Below are 27841 nucleotides of genomic sequence, written 5' to 3' on the forward strand. Positions count from 1 at the left end.
TTCCAACCAATTTAAGAGCCACTGCATTATCCCATAATTTGGAGAGGAGCAGAGTAAAATATAGAGACAATACATTCATCGTCAGTTAGGAGATTAGGTCAAACACCAGATATAGAGGTTAGATCATTAAGTTAGATCATTCCACCTATCACACAAAACAGAGAACCGTGTGGAGGAAAAACAAAGAAAATTGACAAATTGACACATGAGAAACAATTGCCATATTTTCGGCTCTTGTGGACTACACACGCCAAGCAAAATCTCCTTTGCCTTCTCTCAAGCTTCTTCCTCTCCTATAGTCAATTTCTGCATCAGAGCTCGATAAACCAAGATGATATTTCCTGCTCATTCTGGATGCTCCCATCTTGGAAAATACCTCCTCTTCACCAGGTGAACTCCACCCAGAAACATCTCCTGGTTGCTTCTTTGAGCTAAGATCTGCATCACATAAGATGACAACATTATTGCAGAAAGGAAACCAGATGCCACGGGACAGGAGCCAATGATGGAGAACTAGTTGCCTCAAGGATAATAGAGTAAATATCAATTGCCTCAAAAGTATAATCAAGCAAGAGAACTAATATAGTATACTAGGAATTATATTATTTTCAGTACTTACATTAGATCAGAAAGGGAATACTAACACAAAGTAATCATTCTATACACATGCCCGTTTGGTTTCTGAAATAGAACGAGAAATGAAATTGGGAATCTTAAAATTGGATGGGGTTCAAGTGGCCGATGCAAGAATCCTAACTTCCAATTCTGATTCACAGTTTCTTAGCAATCAAATTATGCAGCAGAATATTTTAAATCAAGTAATGAAAGTAAACCTTTCAATCCATTGCATGTAGCTGGCACTTCACAGCAAATTTCTGCATCAACATGATCTGGCTCTGATTTATCCTGATGCAGCAAATCTGTCGGCATTTCCCGTGTTTTTTGTCCTTCATTGGCTAACATAGGTTCCATAATTTCTTCCATGTGTAGTTTTGTGGAGGTAAAAGGAGTCATGGTAAAGGAATCCTCCATAATATCAGAAATCTCCACATAATGAGGGGTGGTGATTATTTCATCTGCACTGAACCCAAAGGATGCTCTGTAAGCTTCTATTTCTTCCACTTCCTGCTTGGGATTTTTATTGTGCCTGTTTTGATGCCCATTCCCGCCACCAGAGTAAACATCTGATTCTCTGGAAACACTGAGCCTCCCACCAGAATGTGGAAATGGCGGGTGGTCCAAATAAAATTGTGCATATGTAGCAGGGCAGAAAAAATTTGTATCTTGGGAGGCACCAGCTGCATCGAGCCCAAATAACCTGCCTGATCCAGTCCTTGTGTATTTGGCATCTTGGGGAGAAGCTGAACAGTCCCAATGTGGAGGGAATCCCCTTTCAGGAAAAGAAGAGGACAAACAGTCCCCTGAAGTCCTTGACACAGGTGATATGAGACTACTGGCAGGACTTCCAGGATAAAGTGGATATGTTACTTGAAGATCACTAGAAACAACGTAATTGGTCTTCTCAGTGCTTTTCAGATCCTTGGAAGATGAAAGAAACTGAGCATAAGGCACATCTGGGGAAGAGGGAGTAGTTAAGTGAGCTAACTCTGGTGGGGGAGTAAGAGGAGCAGTAGACGGCTCTGTTGTGAAGGTTGAGAAAACAGGAGGTGAAACCAGTTGTGTCTCATGGGCGTATGGTCCAGTTGCAAACATGGTGGATGAAGGACCTCCAGGTGAATTGGCAGACAATGACAAGAAACAACTGGGTGACTGAGCTGTTGAAGGTAGGGCAGAATTTGAGAAGGATGCTGGTGAAGAAGGTGGAGCTAAAAGAGAAGGAGTTGTAGCCTGGTTGGTCATCCCGACAGCTTGAGGTCCATTTGGCTGGGGCACTGATGCATTGCTCTCTGGAATGCGAGATTGAGGTACAATACGCTTCCCCCCTTTCGGTGTGCCAAAGCAAGATAATCCACCCCAACATCCACCCCATCTTTTCCGCTGTCAATACAAGCAAGCATTACAAGTTACATCCCAGATTCCCCCCAAAAGTAAACTAATTACAGAGAAGTACACTTACAAACATAACCTCACATCCCCTTTTACAAAATTCAGCAAAGACTTAATCAAGAACAGTTTGTTTGGCTAAATAAGTTTAAAGAAAACCATTTCACATGAATAAACTGGCATGCCTCAAAAAAACATTTTATCTCCAAATATGTATCAAATGGAAAAAATACTAGATCAGAGTCGCATATTTAAAAACTCATTGACCAAAGGCCAATAGTAAATCTTTGTCAACAATGGAGGAGGTGTGGGGACATGAGCCAAGAAACGCTTACATGAAGGCTGAAATCAGTGAATGCACCAACATTAAGTGCCTTGACTCAAGTTGAAAGAACAAATATATGAAATTTTTATATTTAGTCATAAGAAGCTAGAGCTTGCACGAATTTAGAACAAGATGAGGGAAAGTCAACTGAGCTGGTTTGGTTGTGTGAATGGAAACCAATGAATGCACCAACTAGCAGTGCCATGACTCAAGTTTTATGAGCTATGAGGGCACAAGGCAGGCTGAAAATAACACAGCCTGAAACAATGAAAAAAGACAAGTGTGATGATTTGGTGTATTGTTCACAGGAATGAAGAATTTTCAAAACTCATTGTCAGCCTGGGCGCTTAACTAGGGGCAAGGTGGCCTTTTTGGCTCCTTTGCATTCTTCATATTTTAAAATTTTTTTGTGCACCATTTTCTTTAAGGCCCCATTTAGTAAAATTTGGAGATTGCAAATGATAGAATGACAAATGATGAAATATAAGGGGATATGTTAATTGCAACAACAACAAACCAAGCTTTAAGTCCCACTAAGTGGTGTCCACTACATGAATCCTTCTCCACCAATTTATGTGATCATGAACAATTTCCTTCAACAAATTTAAGGCTACTAAATCTTTACTCACTATCTCATTCCAAGTTATTGTAGGTCTACTCCTACTACTACCCATCACAGTAACTAATTCACTCTTCCTCACTAATGCACTATGCGGCCTATGTTGCAAGTGCTCAAATCATCTAAGTCGTCCCTCTCTTATCTTATCTTCTATAGGAGCCCCTAAACGCGAATATGTTCATTTCTAATTTTATCTTTTAACGTTATACCGCTCAACCATCTTAGCATTCTCGCCTCGACAACTTTTACTTTTTGATTATGTTGTTTCTTAGTCGCCTAACATTCTGATCCATATACCATAGTTGGTCTAACAATCATTCTATAAAACTTCCTTTTTAATTTTAAGGAAATTTTATGATCACACAGCACACTCGAAGCACTTCTCCATTTTACCCAAGTTTCTTTAACTCTATGCATTATATCTTCTTCAATTTCTCCTTCAATTTGCATAATAGATCCAAGGTAACAAAATCTACCAGTGCTAGCTATCAAAATCATCAACTGTCTCCAATATTCCTCCTACTATGACTAAAATTACATTTCATATATTCTATCTTATTTCTACTTATTTTAAAGTCTCTAAATTATAAAATTTCTCTCCATAATTCTAAATTAGATTCTACTCCACCCCTAGTTTCATCAAACAAGACAATATCATCTGCAAACAACATACACCATGGTACCTCATTTTGGATACTCCCAATTAGTTCATCCATCACTAAAGCAAAAAGATAAGGACTCAAAGTAGATCATCAATGTACACCTATTGTGATTGGAGATTCTTTAGTCTCTCCATCTATAATCCTAACACTAGTCATTACTCCATCATACATATCCTTAATACCTACTACATAAACCATTTTTTTTTCTAAAATCTACCATAGAACTTCCCTAGGTACCCTATCATACACTCTCTAAATCGATAAATACCATCTGCAATTCCTTCTTTACCCTAAACTTTTCCATTAATCTTCTTAAAAGAAATGTAACTTTTGTAGTAGATCTTGTAGGCATAAAACTAAATTTATTTTCTAAGACCTTTATTTCTAATCTTAACCTTTGTTTAACTACCATTTCCCACTATTTCATTGTATGACTCATAAGTTTAATTCCATGATAGTTATTACAGTTTTGAATATCTCCTTTATTTTTGTATATTGGTATTAAAGTGTTTTTTCCTCCATTCATCGAGCATTTTCTTACTTTTTTTATAATTGTGTTAAATAAATTAGTCAACCTTATAATTTCATTATCACCTAAGCATTTCCAAACTTCAATTGGAATGTTATCTGGTTCTATAACGTTTCCAGTTTTCATCTTTTTCAGTGCAAACTTAGCTTTGTTAACTTAAATTTTATACTTTTCAAGGTTTTCCATGTTTCTACATTTCTGCCATGTTTACAACAATTTTTTTTTTTTTTATCTTTATAGCTTTTTGGACATCTAGATCCCACCACCAACTTTCTTTGCTATTCAAGAATCATGCTCTTGATTCACCTAAAATCTATTTTGCTATCTTTTTAATAAAGCTAGTTATCCTACTTCAAAGAGTGTTTGTGTCTATACCCATCCTCGCCCATTTTTCGCTAAACTTGGATGGTATAAGTGCAACGCATTGCTCGTATGGGATGCCCCAGCAAATAATCGATAAGGAAACATATCATACTGATTTGACAAATTTTATATTAGCTGTCAACTACCTAACGAAACCCTCCTCCTTTACCCAAGCTTGGGACCGACTATATGAAAAGATTAGGACATTAAGTGCATTACAAGCAGAGTTTAGCATGAATAACTAATGGAATACTTAATGAACCATCTCATCCTATATTTGGTGCAACACTAGATAACTATTTTATCCCATATATATATATATATATATATATATATATAAATGGGATAAGGAGTAGGCCCCACATACCATCTCACCTAACCAAATGTTAGGAATCCCCAATCAATTGGGATTTCTAATTAATGTGTTCGGATTCCCAAATTAGTTTGGATTTTCTATTTAATGATAGGATTCCCAAAACAATTGGGATTCCTAATTAATGTGTTATAATTCTCAAATCAATTGGGATTATATTTAATGTTATGATTATTTAATGTTGGGATTTTTATTCAATGTGTTAGGATTCCCAAATCATTTGGGATTGGGATATTTTACATTCCTAATAGGAGTAAGTTTCCCTACCCCATATATATATATATATAACCCTATGGGACTTTTCCATTCAAGCAACAATATAATTCATAGCCTTTGGATAATTTGGACGCAAATCTTGGATGTTAACCCGCCAACAAAAGTAAGATCTTGGAATTTTTAATCTTTGCTCATACGCAATGGCCTCAAAATATTCAGCAGTCCCAGATGGAAGTGAGGCTAAAGGCTAAACTTAGCAATATGTTGAAGTCTCAATTTGAAGAGATCTAGGCATCACCATGGTCTTAAATTTCCACGAAATTGTTAGAAATTTCTGGTTTCCATGACCCTCGAAATTGAAATGCTAGTCATTTCCTTCTCGCATAATTTCCACCCAAATCTCAACAAATCATCCGAAATTTAACAAAATCTCGAAATTTTGGCAAAACTTGTCGAAATTTGAACTATGCAATGAAATTTCCTCGGAATTCAAATGAGAGATTTAGGAGTGAAGTGAAATTTCTCTCTTAAATTATTTTATTTATTTTTATCAAAACAAAAGATTATTACAAGTGCTTTTGAAATTATATAAAAAAATAAACCTACAACAACATTTTATTTAACCATTCATGTCTAAATTATCATTATTTGTATAATAAATAATATTTAAATGATTTATGAATTTCATTTGTATTAACTGATTCACTAAATATGTTTAATGTACATTGTCTTACAAATATGTTTGATGCACATATTATATTACAACTTCTCCACCTCATACACAGCGTAGATGTATTTACTTTTAATATATTAGTCTTAAAACTTCTTATATTTTTATGTCTATTAATCATTTATCTTTTCATAAAAGAATTCCATGTTTTACTACTGATTTCCATTATTTTTCCAAATCGAAATCGAAATCAAAATTCCATCGAAATTCCCGTACTTTGGGAGCTTCGAAATTTGAGCCAAAATCGAAATTTAAGACCTTGGGCATCACTCTCTAAACTACTCATTACATCTTCCCATAAAGAGAGAGAATATGATGCTCTATATCAGCTAATCATAGGGAGCAGCCATATATGCGCGAAGGAGGTAACCAAGAAGAGCATGATCATGATCATTCTCGTATGAAGGTGGAATTTCCTCGATAGGACAATGATAACCCTACCGATTGGGTTTCTAGAGCTGAAAAATGCTTTTGCTTTCACTGCAGTCCAGAAACATCTAAAATTGAGATTGCTTATATTGATTTGGATGACGATGCTATACAATGGTATGATTGGTTCAAAGCTCCTTATGGAATGCCTTCACAGGCAAAATTTGTTTCTCGATTACTTGTCCAATTTGGGCCCACTAGATATAAGAGTATCACTGGAGAGGTTGCCAAAATACGCCAAACTAGCACTATCATGGAGTACCAAACACAATTTGAACAAACTAAAGATTGGAATGGCCAACTCACCAATATTTTATTGATGGTCTACTACCTGACATTCGGCATGAGGTCAAAGTGCGTTGGCCACGAACTAACTGTTGTAATTTCCTTTGCACAACTAGAAGAGGAAAGTTGGGAGAAGAACGGCATCACTCCAACAAGACCATTAGCAAGCAGAATGTCAATAGCACTATCACACCACTTGCTCCTCGCAATCCTCCTGCCAAACGATTGACTTAAGAGGAACTTAAAGAGCAAATGACAAAAGGTTTGTACAAATATTGTGATGAAAAGAGGCATAGAAGGCACCACTGCAAAACAAGGACTACTCTTGATGATTGAACTAGTGGAGGAGCCAAAAGGGATCGAGGATGACCCCCTTTATTCAAATCAGGAAGGTAGGAAATCTAATAATAATGATGAATCTTTCACTTCCTCAGTTCATGCTTTAGCTGGTTATGCTAATCCTTAAACCATGAAAATTTTTGGCTTTCTAAAATGCAAAGCTATTGCTATCTTAACTGATATGGGAAACATTAATAATTTCATGGCCACTGAAATTGCTAAATGGCTAGCCTATCCTGTAGAGCAATGTGAAAAGTTTGATGTGAAGATTGCAAACAAAAGTACCTAGACATGTCGTAACAAGTGTTTGAAGCTTAAACTTACTATGCAAAACCATGGGTTATATGTTAATTTCTTTTTATTGCCACTAGAAAACTATGAAGAGGTTTCGGGTATTGAATGGTTTAGAACTTTAGGTGACATAGCATAGAATTTCTCTAAACTTCTTATGAAGCTCGTCGCGAATGGCTAGAAAGGGACTCTTAAAGGCAAACGTTGTGGTAATGCCACTGCAATTTCAAGTCAATGTATGAAGAAACTCCTTAAAAAGGAGCAACATGGCTACATGAACAACTTCAAACATCAAAGGAGCTACAACATCAATCTGGCCAAGATGAATGGCTAGAATCTCCTATTTCAAAATATTCTGACCTATATGCAGAGCCACAGGGATTGCCACCTCAGTGAACACATGATTACTACATTCCTATATTGCCAGGTAGTGACCCCACTAACATCCGTCCTTATCATTATCCTTATTTTCAAAAAGTAGAAATAGAAAAGATAGTGAAAGAAATGTTAGAAGCTAGCATAATTCAACCAAGTGTCGGTCCATGTTCTTCTCCTGTCTTACTGGTGAAGAAAATGGATAGCTCTTGGCAGATATGGGTGTTGATTATCGAGCACTAAACAAGAACTCTGTGAAGGATAACTATCCTATCCCTTTTGTGGATGAATTGTTAGATGAGTTGGGAGGTGCCCAGCAGTTCACCAAACTCAACTTGTGATCAGGCTATCACCAGATTACACAAGGATGACAGTCATAAGACAGCATTCAGAACTCTTGATGGCCATTATAAGTCCTTTATTATGCCTCTTGTGCTAACCAAGGCGCCTTCGACCTTCAAAGTCTCATGTATGACATTTTTCGACATCACCTACATCAATTTGTTCTCATATTTTTTGATGATATCCTAATATAAAGTTCATCTCTTGAACATCATTTACGTCATTTGCAAATTGTACTCACCCACTCCTTGTGAGCATCATTTCTTTGTCAAGAAATATCTAAATGCAATTTTGCTCAACCACATGTGGTACCTTGGTCATATTGTGTCCAAAGAATGTGTTTTAGTTGACCCTACTAAAATACAAGTGATGACAAACTTGCCTATCCACAAACAATCAAAGTGCTATGAGAACTTTTGGGGTTGACAGATTACTACGGCAAGTTTATCAAGGATAATGGGAAGATTAGCGTTCCACTAATTGCTCTATTGAAAAAGGATGCATTCAAATGGAATGTGGAAGCTAAACAAGCCTCTGTCAAGCTTAAGCACGCAATGTCCACCACACTAGTTCTCGCCTTGCCAAATTTCAACAAGGTGTTCATCATTGAGTCTAATGCATCTGGAGTTGGCATTGGTGTGGTTTTAATGCAGGCAGACGTCCCATTTCTTTTACCAATAAGGCTCTTTCTCCACCCCACATCAGCATATCTATTTATGATTGTTAGATTATCACTTTACCTAAAAGCTTAAGTTATTAGGTTGTGGGCCAACAATATCAAGCTTTAACACTCCCCCGCACATGCAGCCCGATGGCACATGGAGAGATAAACACACAATAAATAACACCCATGATGGGTAACACAATAATATTTTTTAAACGCACACAATAAACGCAAGCAACAAGACTAGAACCCAGGACCTCCTGGTAACCAGCTCTAAAATACCATGTTAGATTACCACTTTACCTAAAAGCTCAAGCTATTTGGTTGTGGGCTAACAATGTATATCAAGCTTTAACAATGACAAAGAGATGCCAGCCCTTATGCATGCAATAACAAAGTGGAGACCGCATTTAATTAGTCGGCATTTCCAAATCCGAACTGATCACAAGAGCCTAAAATATTTTTTGGAGCAACGAATCTCTTCCATGGAACAACAGAAGTGAGTTACTAAGTTGTTGGACTGACTTTGAGATAATTTACAAGAAAGGGACCGAGAATGTGCAAGTAGATGCACTCTCACGACTTACCAAACAAGTTGAACTTATAGCTATTTCTGTTGTGCATGTACTACTCTTGAAAATGGTGGCAAAATCTAGAGATGAGAAGTATCATCCAAAAGCTACAAAAAGAGCCAACTTCAGTCCCTCCTTACTTTTGGGACTCTTTACACTAACCATATAAAGGGAGAATTTTATTAGTGCCTAATTCAGCCCACAAACAAACCATATTGCAAGAATTACACTCATCACCGCCTGCAAGTCACTTTGGTTTTCTCAAAATCTACAAATGCATTTCTCATGAATTTTATAGGAAGGGAATGAAGGGTGAAATCAAAAAATTTGTGGCAGAATGTGATGTTTGTCAACAATAGAAAAGAAAAACTATGGTGAGTCCAAGCTTTCTACAGCCTCTTCCTATTCCAGAAGAAGCTTGGACTGATGTCTTCATGGATTTCATGGAGGGACTACCATCTTCTGATGGTAAGTCTAGTATTTATGTTGTTGTGGACCGTCATTTTTGTGCCATAACTCACTCTTATACTGCTATAAGTGTCGCTCATACTTTCATTGAAAATATTGTCAAGTTGCATGGAATTCCTCAGTCTATTGTCAATGATCGTGACAAAGTCTTTACTAGCAACTTTTGGAAGGAGCTTTTCTAATTGCAAGGAACACAATTAAATATGAGCACTACATATCATCCACAATCAGATGGGCAAACGAAAGCTGTTAACAGGTGCTTGGAAACTTAGCTTTGTTGCTTTGCTAGCGACAAACCGCAAGATTGGGTGTGATGGCTCCCATAGGCAGAATGATGGTATACCACTTATCATTCCTCCATCAAATTGACTCCATTTGAGGTTTTTTATGGTCGATCTCATCCTATTCTTGTTAAGTATTCAGCTGGATCATCTAGAATGATCAAATTGAGAAGGAGTTACAAGATCGAGCAAAGTGTTTCAACTACTCAAGGAAAATCTTGTTGCAACTCAAACCCATCTGAAATAGCAACCTGATAAGCATTCTAGTGAAAGGGAATTCTCAGTGAAAGATTGGGTATTTCTCAAGCTACAACCCTATAGACAAATATCTATGACTGTTCATTTTTCAATGAAGTTGTCACCTCGGCTCTATGGGTCTTATGAGATCCTGAAGTGTATAACTCCTATTGCTTATCATCTTGACTTACCAACAGGTTCCAAAGTACATCCAATTTTTCACTTCTCTTGCCTCAAAAAGAAGTTAGGGGAGCAAGTTACCATGCAGTGCCACTTGCCTGATGTTGCAACTACTAGTGAGGTTCAAGTGCAGCCACAACCAATTCTAGATCACTAAGTGGACAATTGTAGAAGTCGAAATATCATAGAAGTTTTAGTTCACTAGTCTCACTTACCATCTAAAGATGCAGCTTGAGAAACTTATCACTCCTTGAAGGAGATATTCCCAGAGTTTACTGCCGCTCAACCTTGAGGACAAGGCTGATTTGAAGGAGACGAGAATTTTAGGATTTCCCAATAACTGGGATTTCCAATTAATGTGTCAAGATTCCAAAATCAATTGGGATTTTCTATTTAATGTTATGATTCCCAAATAAATTGGGATTTCTAGTTAATGTGCTATGATTCCCAAATTAATCGGGATTCTATTAATGTGAGGATTATTTAAAGTTGGGGCTTTTATTGAACGTGTTAGGATTCCCAAATCAATTGGGATTGAGTCCCTTAAGCACTTGGATTGGGATATTTTACATTCCTAATAGGAGTAAGCTTCTCTACCCAATATATATGTAACCCTACAGGGTACTTTTCCATACAAGCAATAACATAATTCAAAGCCTTTGGCTAATTTGGAGGCAGATCCCCTCGAAGTGATCAAACCCTATTTTTTCTTACTATTTTCCCTTCAAAAAATTTCCTAAATTTTTTTACAAAAAAACCCTAAGGTCTTATCACCATCCTCATCGTAAGACATACCACCTCAACACCTCCCACATGGGATTAGCAACAGGCATAGGAATAAGAGAAGAAAATTATATAGAAGATAAAAGAAATTTACGGAATAAGAAGCTTCAATTTTTTTTTCTTTTTTCGTAAAAGTGAAAACAAACAATAACGGGAGATAGATGCAATTCACTACATAGCTATTAAAATCAAGATCTAGAATGTCTACTTAAATGATCTAGATCCTACATCGCAAATTTGTATGATTGTAGTAGGGTATGTGGGATTAGTAAGATCTTGAGATCCAAATTTTATGTTTCTCTCTTTCTAAATTGCTTGAACCATAGACTTGGTCTACTCATATACAACTTGTACAAGAAAGAGAGAAGCTAGAAAATGATTTTGTCCATTTAATATTACTGAAATTATGAACTCAGAATTTCGGTAGTGTCCAACAGATGCTTCAAACATTAAAGTTGATATTTGAGCCAAAAATTAGTACATAGACATATTTGATGATAATAAAGGCAATGGCAATGATGATCTCAATGATACTGACGAAGCAAATCATGGATTAAATGATGACATTATCATGGAGGAGCTGGATTGATAGTTTGGCATTTGTTATTTGTTTGATTAAACAACTGTTTGATTTTTGTTGTTCTCGCCATATGGTTGTGTGCTGACTTATTTGTGTTAAAGATTGTGCTTTTTTTTTTAAGTATTCACTCCATTATAAGTTGATTTAATGAAGATAGGAATTCAACAATTTAAACCTTGTTATCGCTGTTATAGAAGGCTACCGTTTGAGCTGTCTGTGATTTCTTTGTATTGAACATTTTCTAACCAATTTTCTACGTTTATACAATTGAAAATTTTGAAAAATAACCTCTACGGGCATTTTTAGACTAATTCTATATGAATGAAAAAATCTCACAATCCTTTGATCCAATATTGCTAACCCTCGTATTGATCCTTTAATGGAGGATGCTGATTTTAACAACCACAACTAATTCCCAATGTATGCTTGTTTGGTTTTTTTTTTTTTTTATCAGCAAGGGATTGGTGTTTAGAAATTCATCATCAACAATTGAATGATTTTTTTCCCTGGTCAGTTTTCAAGTGAGGAGTACAGACAACATTTTGTTTTGGCACGATATTCAGTGTGGCCAAGTGCCCCTCTGTGCAAATTCCCTTCCATTTTCAGTTTGCTTTGTCTTTTTTTTTTGGGGAGGGGCGGTTCCTAATAACCTCTTAACAGTTGGTATTTTGTCAAAATAGTATTTCAAAAGTCATTACTACTTCTCTCCTCTAACAATCGTTTAAATAATTTATTTAATTTTATCAAAATGGTTGACTGTTTATGTGACAGTTGTTATTAAACGTTCATGTGAACATTTTGTGACTGCTGTTAATAAGCGTTTATGTGACAGCTTTGTAACTGTTGTTATTAAACATTTTATGACCATTGTTGACTGTTTTTCAGTAGTTATCTGTGTGTGTGTGTATCATGGTAGATATGTTCTAAGAATGTGATTTGCTACATATTTCTTCTTCCTCCTAGCAAAATTCACCTCTTTGAAAAAAAATTTTGTTGCCAATCTGATGATAATTATTTTTTTTGTGGTCATTGTTACGATGTGTCTAGGTTAACCAAGTCGTGCTATTACTATCTCCCGATTGGTGGATGTATGCCCTTGTCGTATCCTAAGGGTAGATGCCAACCATAAGTTTCTATCACTATCTACACTATATTGGAGGGACAAAATATCCCCTAAAGACAATGCTAGACATCCCTTAACCGATAAGTTTCTCAATTTTATTTTTCGCATCTTGTTTTCATATACGCAATAATTTAGGCATAGCACCGGATCAAAATAAGATAAGGGAGGGGCGACTTAGATGGTTTGAGCATTTGAAATGCAGGCCTGGTAGGGCACATGTGCGGAGAAGTGAATTAGTTATTGTTTCTAGCATGAAAAGGGGTATGGGTAGGCCTAAAATAACTTGGAATGAGGTAGTCAGGAAAGATTTAATAGCCCTTAATCTCATAGACGAAAATGCTCTCGATCAGGTGAATTGGCGAAAAAAGGCACATGTAGCCAACCCCACCTAGTGGGACTTCAGGCTTCTCCTCCTTGTTGTTGTTGCATCTTGTTTTCATATTCATTTTTCCAACAGGGCCAGTCTCTATTTTGTACAGCAATTAGTGCATTGGCCCATTTGATTGTCTTTAAAGGGCCAATCAGCCCCTCTTGTTCTTCCAATATTTAATTTATACTTATTTGTTCAGTGTCCTTGTTTCTGCCATATTTGCTTTGCCCAACAAGTCTCAAAAACTTCCAAAGTCAGGGCTTTTGTTCAACGAAGACTGTATTCGGAAGCCTTACAATTATACTACAGCAAACCCTTTTCCCTTTACCCAGCCACCAGCAAATCTGTCTTCCCTTTCTCTTATCAAAGCCCATGCTGCCCTCTCAGATCTTCTCCATAGACAATCCAACCATTCCACCATTGTTAGAATGGGGCCTCCACTCCATGGATGGATGAGATCATGGCCAACTATGAGAAGGATGAGATAGATGCAATCCATGGCCGCAATTCTGGTGAGAGGTGGCAGTGATCTATGGAGATTGTAGGTAAAAAGCAGTGATTCATGATTGAAGCAGCAGATAAATGGCCAGCCATGGAGTTGCTGGCAGCAACAACAATAGATCCATGGTTGGCCACAATGTGTTTTTGGAATACCTAGTTTTGCTGCAATCTAACTAACCTATAAATCTTATTGTAATCAGTGTATGGTTATTGGTTTGTTAAGGGGTTGACTGAAAATCATGAGAAGAAGAAGAAAAAAGAAAAAGAAGAAGAAGAGGAATAAATAGAACAATAAGGCATGGCCATTTCTTTTCTCTAATATTTTCTCAATCTTTTGCAATATGTAATATACATGTTTTCATGTTCTCTGATATTTTCTTCTTGTGTTTAAGACTTGAAATTTTGTTTCCTTATATTTCAAATAATTTTCAATTTTTTTATATAGGATGAAAGATGTGCATTATGGTTTCTATAATATGAACCTGCATTTTCTTCCAGTAATTTTTTTTGTAAAATTTTTATGATCTGATGGGAGGCACTTTTCTCCCAATTATTATGCATGTTCTTTAATGCAAAATTTTTTTGTGTTTCAGATGATTTTCATTTTTTATAATATGAGGGATGCGTTTTCAAAAGACAATTTTTTGGGGGTATTTTCATGTTCTCAAATAATCAATTAGATCACAAATTTCATATTTTAATTTCTCAAATAATCAAATGATTAATGAGGTCACATAGTATATATATATTCAGACACCTAAATAACACAACCTAAAGACAGCTTCACTTGACATCCCTTCCAGATGCTTTTGAAGTCTCATTTATTTAATCCATTTATTTTTATTGAGTGAAAGATGTGCTCTGTTAAAGAAAGTCGCTTGCTTTAGAAGCCAAGCAATAAAATCAATCAATATTCTTCATTTACAAAAAAAAAAAAAGAAATAGCAATAAAACAATTAATAGTATTTTGACCCAAAGATAAGCACGCTACGCCCAAACATGAAGGCCCGAACCCACGAGATGTCAGAGAAACAGCCTCTCAAATGCAAAGGTGATGTTGCATACCAGAGACTGATATGGCATGGCAGTCTCATGGAGTGGATGGCAAAAATTTTTGTCACTCAATCAAGAAGATATAGAAAATGAAATCAATTAGCCAACCCTATTTTTCTAAAATAACATTAATATATTAATTGATGCACTTAATGTCCTAATCTTTTTACACATCGGTCCTAAGTAGCTGATAGCCAACGTAAAACTTATCAAATCACTATGATATGAATCCTTACCGATTATTCGCTGAGGCATCACCTATGAGCAATGTATTGCACTTTTTTTTATAATAAAAGAAGATTTCATTAATAGATAAAGAATTCACATGAGCGAGAATGAGACATCTCCCAAGAAAAAATGGGACAATTTATAAACAAACAAATAAAAACAACAAAAAGCAGAGATCGTCAAGTTAGCAAGTTCCTCCAATCTCTTTGAAACTCCTGAAAGCTTGCCCCTCTAAAAAATTAATAACCACCACACCACAATAAGACCAAGTACTGATTTTTTTCCCAAACCAACATCCAATTTTTTCCCAGAAAATATCCAAGCATTAACTTCCATCCACATTCCCCATAAAATCAAGAAAAAAAAAATCACACACACACTTCCATAAAGATGCCCTATCCTTCCTTCTACCAAAGCCTATGAAAGAGATGGCTAACAAGTCTTCTACTAAAGGACATACCCAGCTTTCTCCCATAATACAAAAAAGCATATTCCAAATTCTCCAAGCAAATTCACATTGCAAAAGAAGATGAAAAGCGGTCTCAGAGTTCTTGTAACAGAGCACAGATACACTGATAGAGAGGGCCTTCAAACGTCTCGTAACTTGTAGCAATTTATTAGCATTTATCTTATTAAGCACAGTGAAAGCCTTTACTTTTGAGGGAGCCAAGTAGAATAGAATGGGAAAGAAAAGTGGAATGGATCAAAAATGCCAAAAAAAAAATATTAGAAAGAATACACTTCTGATTTTGACCTAAAGACCAAGAACGAACATCACTCACTGGAGAAAAGTTACTCCCATTCAATAAAAATAACAAAGATGACAAGCCACCATCTCCCTATCATTCACTTTAATAGATTTGAACTTTTTAGGCACCAAGGCTATAAAAGAAAAGTTGATGCTCTTGCTAAAATTTCCATTTTCAAAGAACTTAGTAAAAACTTTCAACAAATCATCCTTTATTACTTCCCAACAATCTTGGAAGAAAGCAAAGTTGAATCCATTCGAACTTGGACCCTTATTCCTCTCCATCCAAAAAACCAACTCCCCCTCCTTACTTCCTTATCAAAAGGTCCCTTTAATCAACGCAGTTGATCAATAGTTGTAGGGTTCCCGTCTGAGCCCTCTATCATCGGTCTATGTGTTCCTCCTCCGAATACAAAATTTGGAAAAAGTTTTTAATAACAAACGCATTGCACTTATACCAACTGGGTGTGGTAAAAGTGGGTGAGTGGGATAGTTCGGCACCTAAGTACAGTGTCAAATATGTGAGGGCTCCCACACCATTATAGACATGGGCAAATAAAGAAGTTAATTCAAGAGACTAGAATTAGATTAACAACTTGGAATGTAGGGACACTTGTAGGTACAAGAATGGACATAGTGGACACTATTGATTAGGAGAAAAAAATAATGTAATTTACCTTCAAGAAACTAAGTGGGTAGGGGAGAAAGCAAAATAAATTAAAAATTTAGGATTCAAACTTTGGTACACTGGAAAAGAAAAATATAAGAATGGAGTGGGAATCATTATAAACAAATACTTGAAAGAGAGTACTGTAGATGTCGAAAGAGTAGAGAATAGAATTATAAAAATCATGATAGTCTTAGTGCAAGAGATAATAAATGTTATTAGTGCTTATGCTCTTCAAATAGGCTTATCAAAAAACCTTAAGAGACAATTTGGAAGGATATGGATAGTATTATACAAAAGATATTAGGGATTGAGAAAATATTCATAGGAATAGATTTGAATGGACACATTGGAAAGGATAATAATGGTTATGAGAGGATATATGAGGAACATGAATATGGAGATAAAAATTGAGTACAGGGATATGATCTTTGACCATATGATTTTATTACAACGAGAACTTGGTTTAAGAAGAGAGAAAATCACTTAATAACCTTCAAGAGTGGACAAAATGAAAGACAAATATATTCTTTCTTAACTAAAAAGGAATAGATTGTTTGCATTGTAAGGATTGTTAAAGTTGTCTCAGGTAAAAGCTTAACCACGCACAGAGTTTTAGTGTTAGATAATGTATTTAAAAATGGAAAAGAAAGGATAATATAAATCAATGCAAGAGAACTTGACGGAGGAACCCAAAGGAAAAAAATACAATAAAATTTAAAGATAAAATGATCAAAGATGGTACTTGACAATAGAGGATGGTACGCAAGCACTCTTTGGAGAAAGAAAGCTAGTTCTATTAAAAATATAACAAAAAAGATTTTAGGTGAATTACAAGGAAGATTCTTGAATAGAAAGAAAGTTGGTGGTGGGATCAAGATGCCTAAAAAGTTGCAAAGACAAAAAATGAATTTAGTACAAAACATGGCAAAAATGTAGAAAATGAAAAACTTCAAAAGTACAAAGAAACAAGAAAAGATGCAAAAAAGGTCGTTAGTGAAGCTAAGTATAATTCATATGCTAGATTAGATACAAAAGAAGGGGAATGAGAGATATTTAAACTTGCTAAAGCTAGAGAAAGAAAGATCAAGGACTTATGTACTGTAAAATGTATAAAAAGTAAGGATGATATTGTCTTGGTTAAGGAAAAAGACATAAAAGAAAGAAAGTGAAGTTACTTTAATAAACTATTTAATGCAATCCAAGTAGAATGCTTAAACTTAAAATTGACAAATGAGGACAAAATTAAAAATATAAAATTTATTCGCAAAACTAGAATTAATGAAGTTATGTTTGCGTTAAAAAATATGAAAAATGAAAAGCTATGGGATCAGATAACATCCTAATTGAAGTTTGGAAATGCCTAAGTAACAACAAAGTTATATGGTTAACTAATTTTTTAACACAATTATAAAAATTAAGAAAATGCCAAACGAACAAAGGAAAAACACTTAAATACCTATATACAAGATTATAATAATTATCGTGGAATTAAACTTATTGAGCCATACAATGAATAAACCATGGAAAAGGGCAGTTGAACAAAGATTAAAGTTAGAAATAAGGGCATCAAAAATCAATTTGGTCCACAAACTTCTTTCTCCTCATTTTGATATGCCTTGAGCTAGGCAATGTTCACCTACTTACCTAGTGGTCTACCAAAAGTCACTCATTGTCACACCTAGCACAACAAATCCAACCTCTAACCAACATCCACAATACCAATGCACCTACCATTCCTCAAATTTCAAAATCTGGCATGTACAATTGCCTACAATTTGAAATATACTTGCACCTATCATTTCTCCCATTTCAAAATCTGACATGTATAATTGCCTACAATTTAACATAAACTTGCACATTGGAAGGGTGTCATTTTCTCTTTGGGGGTAGAATTACACTTATCTAAGCTTGTCTCTCTAGCATTCCGGTATATTCTTTTATCTATTTTTAGAATTCCAGTGGGAGTCACTAGCAAGCTTGACAGAATTATGAGAGATTTTTTGTGGTCTAGTTTCAGGGGGTTGTAGAGATCTTCTAGTAAGCTACACGGAGGTTTGTAAGTCTAAAAAGGAGGGGGGGAGCTGGGTCTTGGTAAACTGGTGTCTAAAAACACCACTCTTTTAGCTAAATGGTTGTGGCGCTTCCCCTTACAAGATGATTCCCTATGGCATAGAGTTTTCCTAGTACATTTGGGTTGAATGAGAATGGGTGAGATACAATGCTAGCTTGTGGTGTTCTTTGTGGAATCCGTGGAGGTCTATTTCCCAAATTTACTCTATTTTCACCCTTCACACCAAATTTGCAGCAGGGAGGGGTTTGCGTATTTATTTTTGGAAAGACCCATGGCTCAGGAATGATTATTTTTCCACTTTTTTCTCTCATCTTTATAGATTGTGCTCTAAGCCAAACAAAATTATCCCTTTTTTTGTGGATAATAGGATTGGCTTTCCGGTCTCTTGGAATCGGCATTTAAGGAGACATCTAAATGATAAGGAGATGGTGAAGTTGTATTCCTTGCTGTCTGTATTGAACAATTATAAATTATCCCTAGGTAGGGATGTTCATTCTGGGCGTCTAGATCATTTGGGGGTGTTTTCTTGTAAATCATTTTTGAGTTTTTGAACTATTCAAACCCTCCCTTTCCTTTTTATCCCGTTATTTGGAAGGTTAAAGTTCCCCCAAAATTTAAAGCATTTACTTGGTTGGTTGTCCTTAATATAATTAATACCCATAACTTGTTGCAGATTAGGATCCCTTTGAAGGCTCCCTCTCCAGATGTTTGCATGCTCTGTATAGGAATTCCAAAACAGCCTCTCATTTCTTTTTGCATAGTGATTTGGTATGGAGGATTTGGAATAAATTGTTCAATTTTATGGAAAAGAGTTGGGTTTGCCCCTGTTCCGCGGAACACTTACTAATCACTTATTACGCAGGCTTTGGAAGAAGGAAGGATAGGGCAGCTTTATGGAAATGTAGCAAGTATGCAGTTTTATGGGGTCCATGGTTGGAAAGTAATGCATCGATTTTTTTCTTGGAAGAAGTTAAATTCATATTTGGTCTGGGAAAAGTTTCAGTTCTTGACTTCTTTATGGTGTATCAGGTTTGGAATTTTCAGGGAAGATAGCATTCAGGATTTAAATAGGGATTGGAAGAACTGGTTGAATTGATTTCTGCTTTTGGTTGTTTTAGTTTTCTCTGGTTTGTTCCAGATTTTTTTTGGAGATGTCTTTTCTCCCCCTTTTTAAATTCCTTCCCTCTTAATGAACTTTCTTTTGCTATCAAAAAAAAAAATGAAAAAACAATTGCAAAACTACTAAGACCCATAAAAAAAACACTGAAATATAAGAGCTATTTGAAGAATACTTATATGCTAAAAATAGAAGACACCATATGAAGGCTTAGTTGTATACACTAAAATATTTCAAACATTTTAAATTATTTGTTGCATCATGCAGTGACAACTGGTTGCAACTTCAAAGTGGTCAACTACATAACTGAATTAATCACCGCCTCATAATTCAAAGAACATTATTCACCTACAACAAAAACAATTCAATAATGCAAAACAATATGCAAGACACCCACACCATATTGGGGATCTAGGAAGATCATGATGTACACAGCGCCTTACCTCCACATTCGGTGAAGCTAAATTTGTGCCTTGAACCTATGACCACAAACTCGAATTCAAATTCTTCAGCTCTAATCAGAACCTTCAAATATACTATAATGACTTTTTGGTCACTATGGCCAGATTTGGTGTTGTCCAACTTGTTAGAAGCTTTTTTTGCTTAATTCCTCGAGGAAAAAAAGGATGCAAACAAGTCATGGAAGTGTGCAATTTCTGCTGTTTTTTTGGAGCATTTGGCTGGAAAGGAATGTAGGATTTTCAATGGACATCCTTTGAATATCCAATAGCTTTGGGATTGAATTGGCTTCTTTGCTTCTTTTTAACTGCTTCAAGGGAATTTGCTTTTCAGATTTCCAAACTTCCAGTAGTATTTGCAGGCATCGTTGTTTTATTATTTTTCTGATTTCAAGTGGCATTGGCAGGCATCGTTGGTTTGATGTTTTTTTCTTTTTCTATGTCATTTATTCTTTTTTCTTCCTTCTTCCCCTTTATATATTTATTTTCATTTTTTTTAGGAAGATACCTTGTTCTCCATCTTGCATCTCCTTCTCTCTTAGCGAATTTTTTTCTTCAATCACCCAAAAAAAAAAATCATCCACAAAGATGCAAGCATTTTGGAGTCCCTAAAAAGATGCATAATTCAACAATGTTCCTCAAACTTGAAATTGAAATGCTTCACTATCTACTCTCAACCATACATGATTCCATGCTAAGATGGAAAACTGAACTTTGACTGCTACTTAGATTGCACAATGGTAGACAGACATGTCCCGCCTTTTATCTCTTAAGTATGCATCATTATACGAACATCACCTAAAGATCAATCCTATCCCCTAATTGCAGTCTATAGAACATCCTTCCTTCTACTTCATCTTCATTCCAATTCCTTTTTTTGTGAAAGCAACTTTTCCAGTGCATAACAAAACTTAAATTAATCATGTCCTAAAACCATGCGACTACCATACAATTTTATATAGTTATATAGTTGATAAGCACCTGATCCATAGTACAACAGGTCCTCAAGTTTTAAACCACGTAATTCTTTACACTACTTCTCTTGATTTCATTTTCGTCATCAAAAAAAATTCGCAATTTCAGTAGTCATTCAACCAGTCAACCCTTGATCTTAAGAACAAGAAGGTTGGTCACCCTGGAATTCAAAATAAAATAAAATAAAACAAGATTGGTCACACTGGAATTGACAAAAGAAGGACAAGTAACATCGCCCAATTGTATAAATAGCAATTGATCAAGGTCATCATGGATGAGATGGAACTTGGTGATTGATGTAGGGAACATCTTAGGGATTGTTCGTCGTTTGAAGAATTCTTTGTTCTAGTGAACGGAGATTCCAAAACTTTACTTAGGTGCTCCAAGCGTGTGCAAAAAGGTGATTTTTTGTACCATTTTTTGTTATCTCATGGCAGAGTTATGGAAACTTTGTTCGGGGCCTTGGGGCTGCAAGTTTAGACACTGCAATGTCTCACTTGAACTTTGCCTACAATATCATTTTCATTTTGTACTCAGTCTAAGTTTCATATTTTCAAATAATTCGTATGTCCAAGGGTGGCCTAACTTGCAACCATTAAGCTTCTAGGACTTTTTCTATTTATTTTTTTTTCAGTTAGGTGTAAGATTCAAGTGTGGTCATCAACTTGTTTAGGGATTTCTCTTGAGGGGCAATCCATGCTCCATACCTTTTTGGAACGCATGGTTAAGGTCTCTAAACTTTTAGATGGATGGAAAGGAATTATTTTATCTTTTAGAAGGGGATAATCCAAAAATGCTTGTCTAGTATGTCTGGTACTGTTTTTGTCTATTTCTGATTCCTGTTGAGATGGCTAAGAAAAATGCACGGATGGTGAGAGGCAGGCAACCAAGAAGGATTATTTGGTGAGCTGGAGAGAAGGTTATGATGTCTAAGGGAAGTTTAGGTCTCAACAAGGTGATGCCTTAAAACACTACCCCTATAGAAAAATGGTTATGGTGATTTCCCTTAGAGCCAAACTCATAAGGTGATTAAGAGTTACTTTAGCATTCACTCACAAAGTTGGGATGCTAACTCGAAGTCAATATTAGTCATGCAAGTCCTTCGAGATTAATTTTCCAGCCTTCCCTTTCTTTTTCTGTTTCCAAGAGGTTCTCATATTTGTTTTTAGCCCTTTAAGAATATTTGTATACAAAAAAAAAAAAAGGAATAAAATTTTGGTCATATTCAGTCTCTACTCTAGTCTTCATAATGACCATTTCCAACATTTAGACCTGAGATGGGGATATAACCATAAAATTTTAATCAAAAGAAAAGACAATTTTTCCCTTAATTCTTTTGATTCTCTTCATTTATTGGCTCTCACTTAAGTCCTTTTCGAATCATCTCATTTGCAATTTTAACATCACTCACTTTCACTGAGCCAATCATGTTTCAAAAGCTAAGGTTCACAAGGTTAAGGCTTTTATTTGGTTTGAAATTCTTAACAAAAGCAACTGCCACAATTGTAATTGGGAAGCTTTCGTGATTTATATAAATTTGACAACGGCTTCTAATGAAGTGCATTAAATCCCCCCCCCCCCCCCCCCGCAAATAAATATTATTAAGTAAATTCACACAAAATAATGCTTAAAAAGCCTCTTTTTTAATTATTCACTTTTCAATGTCTCTTATAGTCTCTATCAAAACATTTGATTCCATCTCAGCACAACCTTGCTAGTTGGGTTAAAACAATCTCAACTGTCCCAATCATTTAACTTTTTATAGATGTGAAACGAGTATTCCAAAACAAACCTAGGAAACACAATACTCCTAAGAGGCCAAAATGTCGATATCTAACACGTGTGGGACACAAACAAGCAACTAACATGGCCCAATATGTATCAAAAATTATTTTATTTTTGAACATGTCTTGGACACATTGTGACACATCATAGACACATCTAGGACACTTCTACAATAAAAGACTCTGTTTTGTTTTCTTCAGTCCCTTTATACAAAAACCAAAATAAAAAATAAAAATACAATATCGTATTTAAGTTTATAAAGCACAAACACGATTTAATGTGTAAATTTAGATAAAATTTAATATCAAATGTGGTCAAATTAGCCTAAATATATATAACTTTAAATTCAAATTTCTATTATATTTGTCATCAAAAAGTACCAACAGCAAAATTGTTCTAGAGGATCATACGCAATATCTTGAAATTGTGACAAATTCAAATTTCTATTATATTTGACTTCAAAAGGTACAACTGCAAAATCATTTTAGACGTTCATATGCAATATCTTGGAATTGTGACCAAGTCTCCAAAAAGAAACAAAGCTAATGGTACAAAACAACAACAACAACAAAACCAAGCCTTAGTCCCACTAAGTGAGGTCGGCTATATGAATCCTTTTCCGCCAATTTATGCGATCATGAACCATTTCTTTTGATAGATTCAAAGACATTAAATCCTTACTCACTATCTCCTCCCAAGTTATTTTAGGTCTACCCCTACCCCTTCTACTGCCCCCCACAGTAACTAAGTCACTCTTCCTCACAAGTGCACTATAAGGCCTACGTTACCATCTGAGTCGTCCTTCCCTTATCTTATCTTCTATAGGAACTACACCTAACTTACCACGAATATGTTCATTCCTTAATTTATCTTTTAATGTTATACCACTCATCCATCTAAGCATCCTCATCTCAGCAACTTTTACTTTTTGGTTATTATGTTTCTTCGTCGCCCAACATTCTGATCCATATACCATAGCTGGTCTTATAGCTGTCCTATAAAACTTCCCTTTCAATTTTAAGGGTATTCTACGATCACATAGAACACTTGAAGAACTTCTCCATTTTACCCAACCTGCTTTAACTTTATGCATTACATCATCTTCAATTTCTCCTTCAGCTTGCATAATAGATCCAAGGTATAGAAATCTAATGGTAAATTTTCAAAATGTTATGGTGAAGAGGAGAGGCGAACTTCAAAAGTCAAGATTCCTCCCAAATTCAAAGCCCTAGGTCGAGATCTTTATCCTTGCTACTAGAACCCCCAAACTATTTTGCCAAAGACATCCATTCCTCTTCCTTGCTCAAAACATGCTATTTTGTTCTTGCTTGACTTCTATCAAAGCATCAAACACTCAAACACCATTCCTACTTGGCTTCTATCAAGCCTTGAACGCCAACAATCATTGAATCCTCTCAAGCACTATGCTTCTTCTTGGTTTATTCTTGATCATCAGTGAGAGAGGGAGAGACGAAGAGAGAGAGATAGGTTTTGACAGATGGGCAAAAAGGGGACAATGAAGGGGTATTTTGGATATGGTTATGTGGGTCTCAATGGGGTTTTTTTTCTAAGAGAGAGAGAGAGGCAGCACATGGAGTAAGCTAGTGGAGGGAAATAGGGAGTATTGTGTTTCAATGTTTCTATTTTTATTTTTATTTTTTTCCCTTTTTTCCTGGTCAAGCTTATGATATATATAAGTGTGTATAAATGATGTTTATATTTCAATTTAAATTTAAATTACCTCAATATTTGTCATATAAAGAAAGGTGTGTGTGTGTATCTGAGTGCGCGCGCGCGCGCGTGTGTGCGTATATGTAATTAATACTTATGTTGACTAATTAACGCATCCCTGACCATGTAGTATCCTCATTTTTCCAAAATCACTGTATCCCCAAATTGGTATTGTATCTATATCCTGTATCAGTATCCATGCCTCCTGGAAAGAAACTAAATATTGCAACAACCATCTCTTTTTAAAGAATTCAACAATACACAAGTTACCAGACCATGTGGAAACCTGCACATGTTCTTTTCCTGTGCACATATACTTGTGTATATTTTGCCCCCGCTGAAGAAATTTTCTTGGTCCGTCACTGGAGAAAAGTGATACATATAGAGGGAAGGAAATAAGAAATATGAAATGATCCATGGATAAACAATCACACCATTTTCAAATAAGTTGTGATGAGCCATAACCGAATTTAATTCCCCCTCCTCCCGCCAAAAAGAAAAAAGAAAAACCGAAAAAAGAACAATGTGTTGGCGGGTGACAGAGTGAAGGCAAAAGCCATACATCTAGACATTGAGATCTAAAGAAAAATGAAACTCGGCCTAAACGGGGAAAAAAAAATTTAGAAAAAATTGATGAGATTACAAACGAGTGAGGGATCGATCGTATCTACCAGTTATAGTTCAAATCAAGTAAACATAATAAAAGATAATAAGGGAAAGATCAGAATATTCGTGTTACCATGGTAAAAAAAATATCCAAGAAGAAGATGCCGCTTTGCTCTACAGTTTGCCTTCAGTTCTTCTCCTTCTGGTTTATCCTCATTGTAAGAAAATCCTCAATTTGCTCATCCAAATTTCAGGGAAGAAAAATAGCCACAAGTGTTTGGAAGGCTCGGAAATACCTGGGTTATCAGCTGCGCTCTACGGCGGCGAGTTCGACGGACTTCAGGCGGGTGATTGATCGGCAGTTGTGGGAGAGAGACGTCGGGATCGATTGCAATTTTGCAACAAGAAATCGATCAGCCCTAGCACCAGTAGCAGCATCGGCAATGGGAGTGAACATTGGTGCACTCGGAGTATATGAGAAGTGGTGGTCCAGGGGTACCTAAGCAATTTTGGCAATTTTAAAAATGGCTATAAACTTTCTATAATTTTCAAATGACCCTGACAAAATAATTTTTTACTTGAACTTGAATCTTTTGGCAAATTATTTATATTAATGAGTGAAAGTTATTTCACAAAATAATAAATAAAATTAAAAAGGTTTGACATGCATCTCAGTCTAATTAATACTAATATTTAAGAGTCATACAATTGTTTAAAATATATATAATCAATTTTAATCTATATTTTTCAAATATCCCTGATAAATATAACTTTTTACTTGAACTTAAAGGCTCTACTCTTATTTTTAACTTACTAATATGGCAGCAAATTATTTATATTAATGAGTAAAAGTTGTTTCACAAAATAATAAATAAAATTAAAGAGGTATGACATGCATCTCAGTTTAATTAATATTCGTATTTAATAGTTATACAGTTATTTTAAATAGATATAATCAATTTTATATGTATCTCAAGTAATTCAAGCACAACATATATTTATTTTATTTCATAGTTCTCTGCTTAAATCTACTTTTTAATTACAAATAGTGGGTCCTCTACCAATATATAACTATATTAAAAAGGAAATAATAAATAAAATAAAAACTTGAATGACTTATTTCGCAATAAATAAATAATAATATCTAGTAATTAAAATTTGAAGGAGCTCACACTTGATTGCAATGAAAAGGATACCTTTAGTTGTGTAGGTCATATCCAATCAATTTTATAACTAACCAAAAATAAAAAAATTAAAAAGTAGCGTGGATAGGAGTAAAGAATGATGAATAATGTACATACTATAAAATATTCCACCAATTAGAGTTTGGAATTAGGAAGTCTCGAGTTTAAACTTTGAGAAGGGGTACGACGTATGATACGGGAAATTGGATACCTTTTATTGTGTAGTTTAGGCTCACACAAGGCAAAAAAAAAAAAAGCTATACTTTCATAAATCATTGTTGTTATTTCTAAGATATTGACACATTCCCAATTTAGTACATATTTAAAATTAAAAAAATAGTAAGTTATTTCTTAATTCTTAACAATGTGACAATAAAATGTTACAATGGTAATGAAATACTATTAACATTTTATATTGTTTCTTGATCACAAAACACCTACTTGATGGGTACGTAAGATTCTATGACTCAATAGTGCTCGAGAGTTAAAATTGGTAAATTTTAAAAATAAAGGACAACTTGAAAATGGGATGTTATTCTCAAAAAAAACAAAAAAAATAAATAAACAAAAAAAAAAAGAGCAATCATCCCAAAACCCCATGTCCTCAATAGAGTCATTTTTTGGAACTCAATTAGATTAAAAGCAAATATTTTTTAGATAAAGTATATTATTGGCATATTAAATGTAAATGAAGTACTTTTAGCTTATTATTTATGGTAAAATTGTACACATGTATACATTTTGTTCCTTATACTTGATAAGACTACTAAAAGATTTTTTAGTATTATGATTGTGATTGTGGTTGATGATTGTTCACTATTGCACTTGTTGGTTGTTGCTATTATTCGCAGTTGCAATTTCCTGTTGCTATTGGAAGTTTTGGTTGAAAATAAGACAAGTGACATGAGATTTTGCAAAAAATAAAAAACTATTTTTTTGAATTTGTTACCTACCAATAAAAAAAATTAAACCATTTTCAAATACTTTTAAAAAAATCAACAATTTAATTTTCACTAATTGCTAATAATTACCAAATTTTAAATTACAAAATATTAACTACAACCTTAAAAAAAAAAATCATGATGCTAAACCAAACACAAATTAAATATATAATTTTAAGAACTACATACAGGGGTAAGCATTCAGTCAACACAAGTAATTTGGTTAATTAATCAAACAAACCAAAAATTTTCAATTAAGGAATCATGTTAACTGGGTTTAACCAAAGATTCAATGTTAACTGAATACCAAACCAATCAAATCAAATTTCAATTAAATTGGTTTACCAACTTAAATCTATTTTAAAATCCTAATGTTATCATTCATATAACTAATTTGTATGGTTTCAAACTATTTGTTTTTTTCATCATTTATATTCCATCATTTATGTTGGCCTAACAAGGCTTAAGAATCTTATTTTGATGATAACAAATCAAGAGAACTTAATATATTTGGTTAAGTGATGATGTTTCAGGTAACTCAAGTATCAAGATCAAGTGACTCAAGTGACCAATATCAAAGTGTTTGACAAAGTCTGTTAAAAGCTCGAATCAAATGTTACAAGATCTTATGAA

General features: G+C 34.9%; 1 protein-coding gene across 2 annotated transcripts; it reads right to left on the reverse strand.

Moving 5' to 3' along the window:
- Window positions 1-25537, reverse strand: LOC131162993 (uncharacterized protein At1g76660). 2 transcript variants are annotated; one of them, XM_058119655.1, is made up of 5 exons: window positions 25380-25537; window positions 25217-25285; window positions 24753-24839; window positions 834-1998; window positions 1-438 (listed from the first exon to the last, which is right to left on the reverse strand). In XM_058119655.1, the coding sequence occupies exons 3-5, from the start codon at window positions 24753-24755 to the stop codon at window positions 242-244; spliced, it is 1365 nt and encodes a 454-aa protein (XP_057975638.1). In that variant the 5' UTR covers window positions 24756-24839; window positions 25217-25285; window positions 25380-25537; the 3' UTR covers window positions 1-241. The 2 variants fall into 2 exon arrangements, with proteins under 2 accessions (XP_057975638.1, XP_057975637.1); XM_058119654.1 differs by lacking the exon at window positions 24753-24839.
- Window positions 25538-27841: the final 2304 nt, after the last annotated feature.

Source organism: Malania oleifera, chromosome 8 (assembly GCF_029873635.1).
Source record: "Malania oleifera isolate guangnan ecotype guangnan chromosome 8, ASM2987363v1, whole genome shotgun sequence".
Lineage (NCBI taxonomy): Eukaryota > Viridiplantae > Streptophyta > Magnoliopsida > Santalales > Ximeniaceae > Malania > Malania oleifera.

Bases quoted from the DNA above. Each gene is read 5' to 3' on its own strand.
- LOC131162993 (XM_058119654.1), bottom strand. The intron at 439-833 runs GTTTACTTTCAT...TATGTGATGCAG, and splicing joins TACATGCAATGGATTGAAAG to ATCTTAGCTCAAAGAAGCAA.